Source organism: Solanum verrucosum, unplaced genomic scaffold (genome assembly GCF_900185275.1).
Source record: "Solanum verrucosum unplaced genomic scaffold, falcon-dt-bn FXZP01000079.1, whole genome shotgun sequence".
NCBI classification, from domain to species: domain Eukaryota; kingdom Viridiplantae; phylum Streptophyta; class Magnoliopsida; order Solanales; family Solanaceae; genus Solanum; species Solanum verrucosum.
Genome location: NW_026020368.1, coordinates 824,663 through 836,870, shown reverse-complemented (window position 1 = coordinate 836,870; position 12,208 = coordinate 824,663). Strand labels below are relative to the sequence as shown.

The 12,208-nt window shown below is 30.2% G+C and overlaps 1 protein-coding gene and 1 pseudogene across 1 annotated transcript; one reads left to right on the top strand and one right to left on the bottom strand.

Annotated features, from left to right (window-relative positions):
* Nucleotides 1–2,479: 2,479 nt before the first annotated feature.
* LOC125838081 (caffeic acid 3-O-methyltransferase 1-like) lies at nucleotides 2,480–5,648 on the top strand. The gene is made up of 4 exons (XM_049517136.1): nucleotides 2,480–2,895; nucleotides 4,131–4,441; nucleotides 5,184–5,248; nucleotides 5,346–5,648. The coding sequence occupies exons 1-4, from the start codon at nucleotides 2,492–2,494 to the stop codon at nucleotides 5,646–5,648; spliced, it is 1,083 nt and encodes a 360-aa protein (XP_049373093.1). The 5' UTR covers nucleotides 2,480–2,491.
* A 4,553-nt stretch (nucleotides 5,649–10,201) lies between these two features.
* Nucleotides 10,202–11,454, bottom strand: LOC125837968 (sugar carrier protein C-like; annotated as a pseudogene).
* Between the last annotated feature and the right edge of the window lie 754 nt (nucleotides 11,455–12,208).

Sequence of the window (12,208 nt, the reverse complement as noted above, 5' to 3'; positions counted from 1 at the left end):
ACAACTGAAAATATTTATGATTATTCACGTGAATTGAAACATGAGTAACTTATATTATTCAAAACTAACGCAAAAATACTATAAATCACAACAATTTAATAACTTCAAATATATTTTTAAGAAAACATACAAAAAATTGACTGATCTTCAAATTTCATTTATATCACATAAATTAAAACAAAAAAATTAATATTTATTGGGCCCGTGCTGGCACGGGCACCAAATATCTATATATATGTGTCACAAATGGAAAAGTCACAACCAAGGAAGCAATATATATCATTTACAAATGACTTAAAAAGCATTAAAAATTACAATAATTACCAATTTAAAATATTTAAAAGCTATATAATACAATACGTTGACTCTCAGAATTCTATCAGGCTCACATATATTGGGACAGAAAAAATAACACACATCATTTTAAAATTACCAAAAAAGTATTATAAATTATAATAATTAACAACTTAAAATATTTGAAAGACATTTTAAAAGGGTTAATTTTGTAATTTTATCCATATCACATAATTAGGACAAAGTGACCAGTAATGTACGTTATTTGAAAGTTACATAAAAATATTATAAATCACAATAATTAATAACTTAAAATATTTTTAAAAAAAATATGAAAATTTAGACGACTCTCCAAATTTCATTTGTGTCACATAAATTGAGACAACAAAAATAACATATATTGGGTCCATTTTAATTTATTTGTCTTATTTTTTAAATTTTTTTATATTTAAAAATTGCATAAAAATACTATAAATCATGATGATTGACAATATAAAATATGTTTTGAAAAAGATACAAAAAATTCCACTAATTCTTGAAGTGAATCTATCGTAAAAATACTATAAATCATGATAATTGACAACATAAAATATTTCAAAAATGTTGTATGTGGGTAGTCTTATTATGCCTTAAATAGCGTCAAAGAAAGTACAAGTTTGTGATAAAAAAACTTATTCTTTTATCCACGCAAACAATCGCTTCAAAAACTCGATTATTAGTCCCAAAACATACCATTTATATTATTAGGCCCGTGCTATGCACGAGCCACACATTTCCTTTTCACGTAAGTCAATTAGTTGAATTATATTCTATAATTTAAATTAAATACTCTAATAATAAATCATCTAATAATTGTGGAATAAAATCTGGCCCTCTTGGCTTGTATTTTCCTCTTTAAGGACCCTTTTTTCTTTATTTATAAAACTAGCATTAGACACATATTGCGAAGCGGAATTGCTTTTAAAAAAAGCTAACAATTGCGCAATAAGATCTATCACTTCGATATACCTAATAATATTATGTTAAATGATTTCATGACAAACACTTCAAATTATTTGTGTTAATGGATTTGTGAATTATTCCACTAATGGCATAATTGGGAAATTATTTACCATTTTTTTTATTGAATTAGGTGTTAAAGGCGACAAAATTCTATCTGGTGTTATTTCTCATGCCCAAATTTCTATTAATAAAATTATATTTTGGACATTGGATCTGTGTCGGCCGTAATAATTTATAAAGCAATGCATATTGCTTGATGAATTATAAAATTACGTATACTATAGAAAATGTTAGTACGTAATAAGATCTGATCCAAAAATATTTATATAAGATTATAAAATCTGCACTATGTCATACATGATTCACATATAGGGACATATATTTATTTTTATTACCTCTCTCCGGTTTTATTTTATGATCCACCCATCGCACGAGTACATATATCAGTTTCTATTACTTCCTTTGCTTCAATTTGTTTGTCTGATTTGATTTGACATGAAATTTAATAGAATAAAAAGATTTTTGAATCTAAAGTAATGATAAAAGCTTGCAACATAATAATAGGAAAAAACCTCGCTTCGCTCTACATAACATTTTTTTTTTTCATTTTCAACCCTCTCTGATATTATTTTAACCTAAAAATAGTGGACACAAACAAATATGGCAACAGTAGAATATCCTTTTTCTTATGAATATATGAGTATTACACAGGATGCTATATAAAAACACTTAATGTGTCTTAACAAGAGAGGAGAATAATGCAAATACAATGACAATTTATAGGATCATTTATGTAGTTTTCCCTTGTGACTTTTCAGTTATATATAACAAGTTATAGGATCTATTCAAACATGTTCTAAAGGACATTTTAGTATCAGTTAAGCGAAATTAGTTGGGGGTATATAGTGTAATCATTTAGTGGGGTATGAATTTAAAGGGACATATGCTTGTAATTATTTTACTTTTATTATCCTAATTAACTTATTAATTTTGCCTTTAAAAAAATATTAAAAGCACTTTTTTTATTTTACCAAACGTTATGTTGGGGCCGTACCTTGACCCTAGCTAGTGATACCTAATATTATTATTTGTATTTATATATGAGTGTAAGGGTTAAGAGAACACTCTCAATATACAAAGGGAAGAGCACTAGCTAGAGGAAATTGAGAAAGTGTTAAGCTAATTGATTTAAGGCATGGCAAACAATCAATTACCAATTAGTAATGGCTCAGAAAAAGAGGGGAATTTTACATATGCAATGCAATTATTGTCATCATCAGTACTTCCCTTTGTGATGAATTCAACAATTGAATTGGATGTATTTGAGATCTTAGCCAAAGCTAATGATACTCAACTTTCTTCTTCTCAAATTGTTTCTAAAATGGCTTGCAATAACCCTATTGATGCAGCCAATATGTTAGACAGAATGCTTTATGTGTTGGCTACTTATTCTTTGCTCACTTGCTCCATTAATAATAATAATGTTAGACTCTATGGTCTGTCACCAGTGGGAAAGATGTTTGTTAGTGATAATGAAGATGGTGCATCTTTGGGGCCAGTCTTGGCTTTGCTTCAACATAAAGTACTCATTAACACCTGGTAATTGTTTCGCCTTACACTATACCCTCTACGTTTTAATTTATTTGTCTAGTAATTGTTTCATCTTAAACTACACTATACCTTCTACATAAAGTACACATCAACACCTACTACCCTATTTACGGAGGAAAAAGGAAGGTGATTACAATATAGGGAATGAAACTCTCACTAATAAAATAGAAGTTCAAGTAGCCAATCAACTAAGCTACTTAGATTTTTTGTATTAGTACTAGTATATATAATAACCTAACAAATATATGTGTACTTGATTAATAATCTTAACGGAAGTTACATATATACTTCATGTATAGGTAAACTATATTCAATTTTTTTAGTGTACCATAATGTATAGTCAGTATTTAGTTCATATAGATAAGCTATATTGTATAGTTTGTGTATACTTTTCTATATGATTTTAGGCTATTTTCTATGTAAGTAAAATATGGCTATATTTATCATAAATTAATTACTTTATATATAGAGAGAGAGGGTAATGAATAGATATCACAATAACTCACAAAAGAAAAGAAAGTGAAGTAATAACAAAATAAGTTAAAGGTATAACAATAACTTAAGATGTTTCTAGAACTATTTAATTTTCTTGTTATCATTCTTGGTAGATTTTTGTTAGCGTGAAATTACATTTTTACCCTTGATCATTCTTCACTTCATATATAGAAAAATGTTTCTAAAATTATTTATATCTTTCTTAATAGATTTTTGTTAGAATGAAATTACATTTTTACCTTTGGTCGTCCTCCCACTTCACTCTTCTAAATAATAGAAATATATATATATCTTATCTTTCTTAATAGATTTTTGTTAGAATGAAATTACATTTTTACCCTTGGTCGTCCTCCCACTTCACTCTTCTAAATAATAGAAATATATGTGTATATATATATATATAATATTCAAATAAGGACCATATTGGGTCCTAGACTATTTCAAAAGATCTAAATATATACACTTTTCATCTACCTATTTTGCTAAAATTATCTCTCCGCTCGCTTTATCCCTTATAACCAACTGTCCTCCGAAAATAAATTTACTTAAAAGGGTATCAAAAAATGAGCAACGGTGATCATTAACTCTCTCAAACTTAAATAAATTTGCCGAATCTTATTTTTATGGAAAAATTGATAAATTTAACCCATTATTCGCAAAGTTCAAAAGCAAATCAAATTAGAATTTAGATCATATCTCACTCTTTTCTATCTAATTTAAAATCACAGGTTTGGATTAAGTGATACGGTTCTTCAAGGGGGATTTTCATTTGAGAGGATGCATGGTGTAAATTTATTTGAATATCAAAAGACGGATCCCAAATTGAGTAATGTTTTCAACAAAGCAATGATTAGTCATACAACTCTGGTGATGAAAAATATACTTGACACTTACAGAGGTTTTGAGGACATCAAGGCTTTGGTTGATGTTGGAGGTGGTCTTGGAATAAACCTCAACATGATTACATCTAAATTCCCCTCCATTAAGGGCATTAATTTTGACTTGCCTCATGTTGTTCAACATGCTCCTTCTTATGAAGGTACCTTCCTTTCTTCTTTTTTCTTTGTTAATTGAAAAAGGATAAATATACCATCGAACTATCATAAATGGTATGCAGATACCCTCCGTCATACTTTTAGGACATTGGTGCCCCTGCCGTCCAAAAACTAGAGCATATATACCCTTTATACTAATGGACATACACGTGTCATAATCTTATCCGTCGACCCGACAGATAAGATTGCACCACGTGTCCCTATATAGTTTTCCGTTAGAGTGAAGGGTATATACACTCTAGTTTTTGGACGGCAGGGGCACTAATATCCCAAAAGTATAATGGAGGGTATCCGCATACCATTTACTACAGTTCGGGGTATATTTATCCTTTGTCCCATTAGAGAATAGGCCAAAAAAGAGCATTCATTCATGTCACAAATTAATCATGTTTTTTTTACAATATAAAAATCCTAATTTCTGTGAAAATCATTAACAGAAGAACTAGATTTAATTTGGAACTTAATTGATGAAAAGATACCCCTTAATATAATTTCACATATCTAGAAAAGAAAAAAAAAAACATATCTAACTTAAATTCTTGAACTGAGGTTTGAAACTCTAGAGTCCTAGTTCTTACTTAAGAGGAACCTTGAACATAATGATGATAATTTTTTTGTGTTAGGTGTGAATAGGGTGAGTTAGGTCGACTAAATTCTCCTTGATATAACTTAAAATTGGCTAAAACGACATAATACAATTATTCATTTTTTAACTAATTATTGCAGGGGTGGAACACGTTGGAGGAGATATGTTTGAAAGTGTTCCGGAAGGAGATGCTATTTTTATGAAGGTACGTACCTTAAATTAATTAAAAAATTAGTAGAAAAAAGTATTTATTGTTTCTTTAAAATATTGACAATTTTTGTTAATGATGATGTATATGAAAGTGGATTCTTCATGACTGGAGGGATAGTCAATGTGTAAAGTTATTGAAAAACTGTTATAAGTCTACACCAACAAAAAATGGGAAAGTGATTGTTGTTGAGGCCATTCTACCAGTTAAACCTGATCCTATGCATACCTCTCATGTGGTCATTTCACAAACTGATTTGGTCATGTTGGCTCATACTCCTGGAGGCAAAGAGCGTTCTCAAAACGAGTTTCAATTCCTTGCAACTGAAGCTGGATTCAGTGGCATTAACTTTTTATGTTGTGTCTCTAACTTTTGGGTCATGGAATTCTACAAATAGCTCTACCGTGACTACTTCACTCTAAATATCATCCATTAAATAATCTCTCCGTTTATTTTTATTTGTCCAGTATATTTTCTCCAACTTATGTTAAGTGAATAGTTGGACAATTTTCATTAGTTTAAAATAAGTGAATTATTCAATATTTTTAGTGATGTACATGTCCTTTTATCTTCCAATAATGATATCCTCATCGTTTACCTTTTATTCATACTCCTATTAGCCCTCATCAACTATACATATTTACACATTTTATTTGTTTCCACTACATAGAAAATGATCTTTGACAACAATAACTTAATTATCGTTAAAAGTGTTCATTTAAGGCAATTAACACTCTTTATAAATGTTCATAAAGCTTGTAGCGATATTGAATCTAGATAGTTGTAAAATTACTCTGTCTTTTCCCAATTGTGCGAAGTATTGTATGTCAAGAAAATTTTGGTTAAAAGGACTATAAATTACCTTGGGAATTTGAATTTAAGTGGGATCATTTGTGACCTTTTCAATCTTTCTTGTTAACTCAGTCTCATAGTACATTATTCACACTCTACCTCTTTGTTAATACACATACTTTATAGGGCGATTTAAAAACAAATCGAAATTGATCATAATTTGAATTGAATTTTTTTTATTAATTTATTAGTAATGAATTAGTGGTTTAGCGGTTTCGATAATTATTTTGATTTTTTTTTATTATCGGGTTATCGGTTCTTAACGATTTGAGACTTTTTTTAACGGGTTAACCAATAAACCGATAGTAAAATAAATATTTATATTAATATCATTTGGTATATAAAGTCCTTGACCTAAGTGTAACATCCCACCTTAAAAAAAACTAGAATTTGAAAGAACTATTTTTGGAAAGAATAAATTTGGAAATTTTGGCAAGTTATGCTAAGTATGAGTTTTGGATCAACTTCAAATGACCATAACTTTCAGTACAAAAAGAATTAGGTGACCCATAAGATATCAAAAGAAAGGTCTTAGAATTCTCTTTCCAACGCCACTGAGTTTGCTAATTTTCGAGCTCGTATGACAGAGATATGCCCGTTTGAAGTCGGGTTATCTAGTTAAGAAAAGTTACCCAGATTTAAGAGGGGTATTTTGATCTTTTCCTTACCCAATTAAGTTAAAACAAAATTTGGTAATATCTAGGGGTCTAAACTGATTTGGTTCAGTTTTACAAATCCAAATTTACGCTAGGGTTTTGAGAGAAGTTAAAGAAGAGGAGAAGATGAGAAAAAGTCAAGAGTTCGTCAAGTTCTTGAGGATTTTGTTGCGGATTTCGCCAAGGGTTGATCCCTAAGAGATATGTGATTTCACATAGCATTGAGTTTGTTCACCCACAAGCCAATCATGATTAATTCGGCATGGTTTCATTTTTCAAAGTAAAGGAATTGAGTTATTGATGAATTTTGTTGAAGTTTCATTCATAATCTTGATTGTTGAGGTTTTGATGAGTTCTTGAGATAATCATATGAGTTTTAAGGTTGTTTTTAGTAGATTCTTGTACACTAATGATGGGTATTCAAATCTAAGTGATTGGGGAAGAAACCATTCGATTCTAGGTGAATTGGGGTTAGAAAATGAGTAAGGAAATTCATCAAACTTTCTGGGAAAATGGGTGGGGCGCCGCGCCACTCAGTGCACCCCACATCAGATTCTGCAGTTTGGGCTTTGGGGCGCCACGCCACCCAATGTGCCCCAACCCAGACTCTGTAGTGCAAGGTCTGGCGCCCTTCGCCACTCAGTACGCCAGGGTCGCCAGGTCCTCTACCCTTTCCCACTTCTCTCTGTTTGAGTTCCCTCGAATCGTACCTATGTTTTCTAGTTGATTTCTACATTCTAAGGTACGTTTAAACATCATTATATCATCCATAACATGAGATCATAACCCTTGAATCCATAATTCAAGATAGTGCTAAGAGTCAAGTCTAGAGGTTCTTCGAGTCTTTTTTAGTCAATCCAAACGGGCTCTAATACGAAATCTCAATCAAGAAATCTTTTTAGTTGCCCAAATCAATGATTTACTATAGGGAAAATTGTACATAATGACAAACTATTAATTCAAATTAAATTGTATAACCACACTTTGATTTAATTGTGTCCTGTAGCAAACTGTTTGTCAGTCGCCTCTCTCCCTCAAACTCTCGCTCGCCACTCTCCCTCTCTCGCTCGCTCCCTCTGTGTTCGCCTCTCTCGCTTTATACAACAGAATTGTATAAATTGCGTTTCTGTTTGTATAAAGCAAAAGAAAATTGTATATACACATGCAAATACATATATATTCGTCCTATACACTTATAATTATACAATAAAAATATTCCCCTGCCAACGAGAGGCTAACAACAATTTATACAAATGGTCTGCCAGCGAAATTATACAAATCTGAAGAGGAGCCAATGAATTATACAACTGCTTCTTTTTGTACATATGTATAGCAAAATAGACATAGTTTTCAATTGTATATGTATAGCGAATTATACATATATATGTTTGTTATGGAGCGCAATTATGCAAACTTTGCTATAGCATACAAATATGATTTTTTTGTTTGTTATATGTGAAAATTGCTCTTTACTATAGCTATACATTGACAAGTGCATACATTAGGCCCATTTACCAAAATACTTTCAAAATATTCTTTATATCATTTCACACCTTGGAGTCTTGGACCATGGACATAATATTTGAAATGGAATTAATAGCCCAACATATATTATTATTATTTTTTAGAAAAACTACTTTATTAGATAAATATTTCTTATATTTACTAATTCTCCTTGTAGTTTGAAATAATTACATATTGTTTCACTAATTAATAATTTCACATAAGATTTTAAGTAAGATATGCATTGATATATATATATATATATACTAGTTTTCTAACACGTGCGTTGCACGTGATTACTAATTTCAAAAATATATGTTATAGTAAATAGTATTGCTTATTTAAGTGAAGATTTGAATAATACGATTGGCAAAAAATAAGATCGTCATATATATCTATTATTCATGCAAACCTATAAATATGGTCAATGAATAATTTTATTAGTTAAATGCAATTATGTATATATTTATTTCAATTTGATGAGGTTCAATCATGTAATTAGTCTTATCTCACTAATATTATTACCTTATAGACAATATTTGTTTTGTATTTTTCCTGTCATCTAACCAGATGTGTTTTGCATGTGTATTGTTAAATTGTTTATATGTTATATGAACATGTGAAGAGAACAACAACATTTATAAATTCACATATTTTCACATTTGTTGTGACGGAACTTTTTAAAATAATATATTTTTAAGTTAGAAGATCTCGTTAACTTGATAATACATTATTTGTGACATATATAATACGTTAGTTTAAATACAAATACCTACCTAAATACCAATATATATTGGCATTAATGAAAATATTTATCTCATGAAATTAGCTATTAAATAAATAATAAAAATTAAACTAATACAAACCTCAACTAACGTTATTACAAGTCATTGTTGACACCCAATTTTGTCCCTCCACGTTATAGATTAATCAACGAGCATCTTTAATTTCAAACGATTTGGAATAATTAATTTTATAAAAATTCAAATATTTTCAAGTTATTTTAGGTAATCTCAGTCATTTTATAATTTTAAATAATAAATATGCTTTTATATAATTAGTACAGTATATTTTATAAATATTCAAAAATCGCGTCAAAAAGATTTTACTTTTACGTAAATATTTTGTTAATTAGTTTAGTTTAAATTATAGTTAATATTTTTGAATTAATTAGTTTGATTAAGTTAATTATTTCATTTAGTTAAGATTAAGAAGCTTGTTAATTAATCAAAAATAATTCATCTTATTTTTAATTATGGATCAAATTTAACCAATTACACCAACTCGGCTAAAATTACAATTCATGTGGTTATTCTCCTAATTCAAGTTGACCACACTATGCTTCCTTTTCAAGACCCCAAAACCGGCCCAAATTCTACTCTTTTCCAGCCAGCCCAACAACATTAAAAAAAAAGACCAAATCCATACAATACAACAGCTAATACATAATTAGCCCTTTATAGGTGATAACTAGATGAGTGTCGCTCGTGCTAAGCACGGACCTAACATTTTTAGCCAAGTAATATTAATATTTTGCACCAGCAATGGTACTGTCATTCATTCCTCAAATGGTCAGGACTTGACTTTTAGTTCCTTGTATGTTTGCTATAATATATGTCTAAAATCACACATAAAAAAACATATAAAAGCACATGCATTCTTTTTAAGATAAGGCAACAATCTTCAAAATTACACGTGCCTAACTCTTCCCATAAAATTCATTGCAACCATAGCTTCATAGGTAAGAACCAGTAGCCCCATCACTACCATTTGTATACATCTAAGTGAAAATTTACTTTGAAATTCACCAAAAAAAAGGAGCACAAACAATGTGTTTTGTCTACATTTTGGTCCTAGAAAAATGAATAGATTTATCACTTGTGTCTATCATTCATCATTCAAACCTGGAAAAAAAAACCTATTAGCCTGAATAAATTATTCAGTAGTACTTCAAAAGTGTTGTTCCACCCGTATTAGTTTGTATGCACTCAAATGGCATCTTGTCCAATGCATCTTGTATGCACTCAAATGGCCCGACAGTTGCCTTGGACTCCTGCATCTCTGAAACTGGATTGGACAAGCTACCAAGCTTCTCTTCTTTCATATTCAGTTCTAAGCTAAAATTCCTTCTTTTTATGAGTTTGGATAAGTTAATTGAGTTAATAAAGTAGTCTTTGATCAAGATGAGTACAAATATAAAAGGTAAAGGTACAACCTTTAACCAAACAACAATTGTAACATAACTTGCTTCTTCTATTTATTTATTTATTTGCTGTACATTCCACATCAACTTGAGCTTGAGATTTCTAGGTTCGATTCATCAATCAATGTTGGTATTTCAGACACAAATTAATGGTGTCCTCAAAATACCTCATAGTTTTTACTCAACTATATACATAGTATCAAGATTTCGGTTATTCTTATGGATCTCAATATGTTTGGCTAACTACGATGGAATAGAGTCATTTTAAGTAGAATTCTTTCTTACGATATGTCAAATAGAACGGATCATGTAATAGCACATATGAAAATTTCACCATGAAAAAGTCCAAGAAGATGAAATGAACTTACTTGGCAAAAGAGCATTTGAACTCCCCCTTCAAGAAACAAGAGTCTCATTCCCAATTTATCAACATAGTAAATAGAAACCACAACGGCAATGATATTGACTCCACCAGTGGTCTGTGGTCACAGCAGACATGAGTGAAGTATCAACAACAAAACCAATAGTCTTAACCAACACTGTTGTATAGAACATAATCACATTGATTCCACTAAGTTGCTGGAAAAATGGAATCATGATTGTCATTGTGAGATGTGGCGTATATTTCTTTTGCAACAAATTCCTCCAAGGGTGTTCACTTTTCCTAGAAGTCCCAACTGCCACACCTAAATCATTGAGCTCTTTATCTACATCTTTAAATTCCCCTGATTTTCTTCAGTTAAGCTTTGGCTTCATTATGGTTATCATGTTCGATCATGGAATTGGGGTCTCAGAGAGAAACAATAAGCCTATTGTGATTATTAATACAGGTACCATGGCACCTCGTAAGCTCAACCTCCATCCCCAATGAATCTTGGCAAATAAATAGTTCAACACATGGGCTACAAGTAAATCAATTGTGACGGACAGTTGAAATCAACGTTGAGTGCTCCTCTGTATTTGTATGGAGCCATTTCATATAGGTATAGTTGCACACATTGCAATTCAATGAAATAAAAACAATGTTAACCATCCTGCAACAAAAATATCAAGCTAAATGGAATTAAAAGAAGAAAACAACAAATAGTTAGTCCTTTACTGTGATTAATAGACAATGACTCTTTCTACATAAGATAACTCTCTAAATTCAACATTCTGTCTAACATGTTTAATACCTCAAGATTCAGATAGTATTTTAATACATTATACACATCTTTAATTTAACATCACAGTTCAACTCCAACAGTTTGTTGGACTTGCAGTATGCATATCACAAATTTGTTGTTACAAAATCAGTAGATCTCAAACTTGGCCAAATGAAACAATTGTGGCAGTTGAACAATATGAGGTTTTAGTTTTGCGATTATAATACACAATACTTTATCAATTTTAAGAAAACATCACAGAAAAGGAGGTGTCAATATACACTTTCTGTGTACTTGAAAAGATAAAAAAAATTCAAATTACAATAAAAAGGTACTCCAAACTCAACACTATAATCCTACTTCAAGTAAAGTGCTTTAAACTTGATACAACAAATTGTAAATAATAAAAGCTATCCAACATCAATAGTAAATGTAACTGGCGGAAACAATGAAAAAGAAAGTTTTGTATTGTACTTCTCTTGAGAACTTTCAGTTGTAGTTTATTAAATTTCATCACGAAAATTAACATTCCTACTACAACAATTGAAATGACCTATGTTTCATCAATGATCTATTAAAGTTCAATGATATTTAATGA

Bases quoted from the DNA above. Each gene is read 5' to 3' on its own strand.
- LOC125838081 (XM_049517136.1), top strand. From the start codon at position 2,492: ATGGCAAACAATCAATTACCAATTAGTAATGGCTCAGAAAAAGAGGGG. The intron at 2,896-4,130 runs GTAATTGTTTCG...TTAAAATCACAG, and splicing joins AAAGTACTCATTAACACCTG to GTTTGGATTAAGTGATACGG. The intron at 5,249-5,345 runs GTACGTACCTTA...TGTATATGAAAG, and splicing joins GAGATGCTATTTTTATGAAG to TGGATTCTTCATGACTGGAG.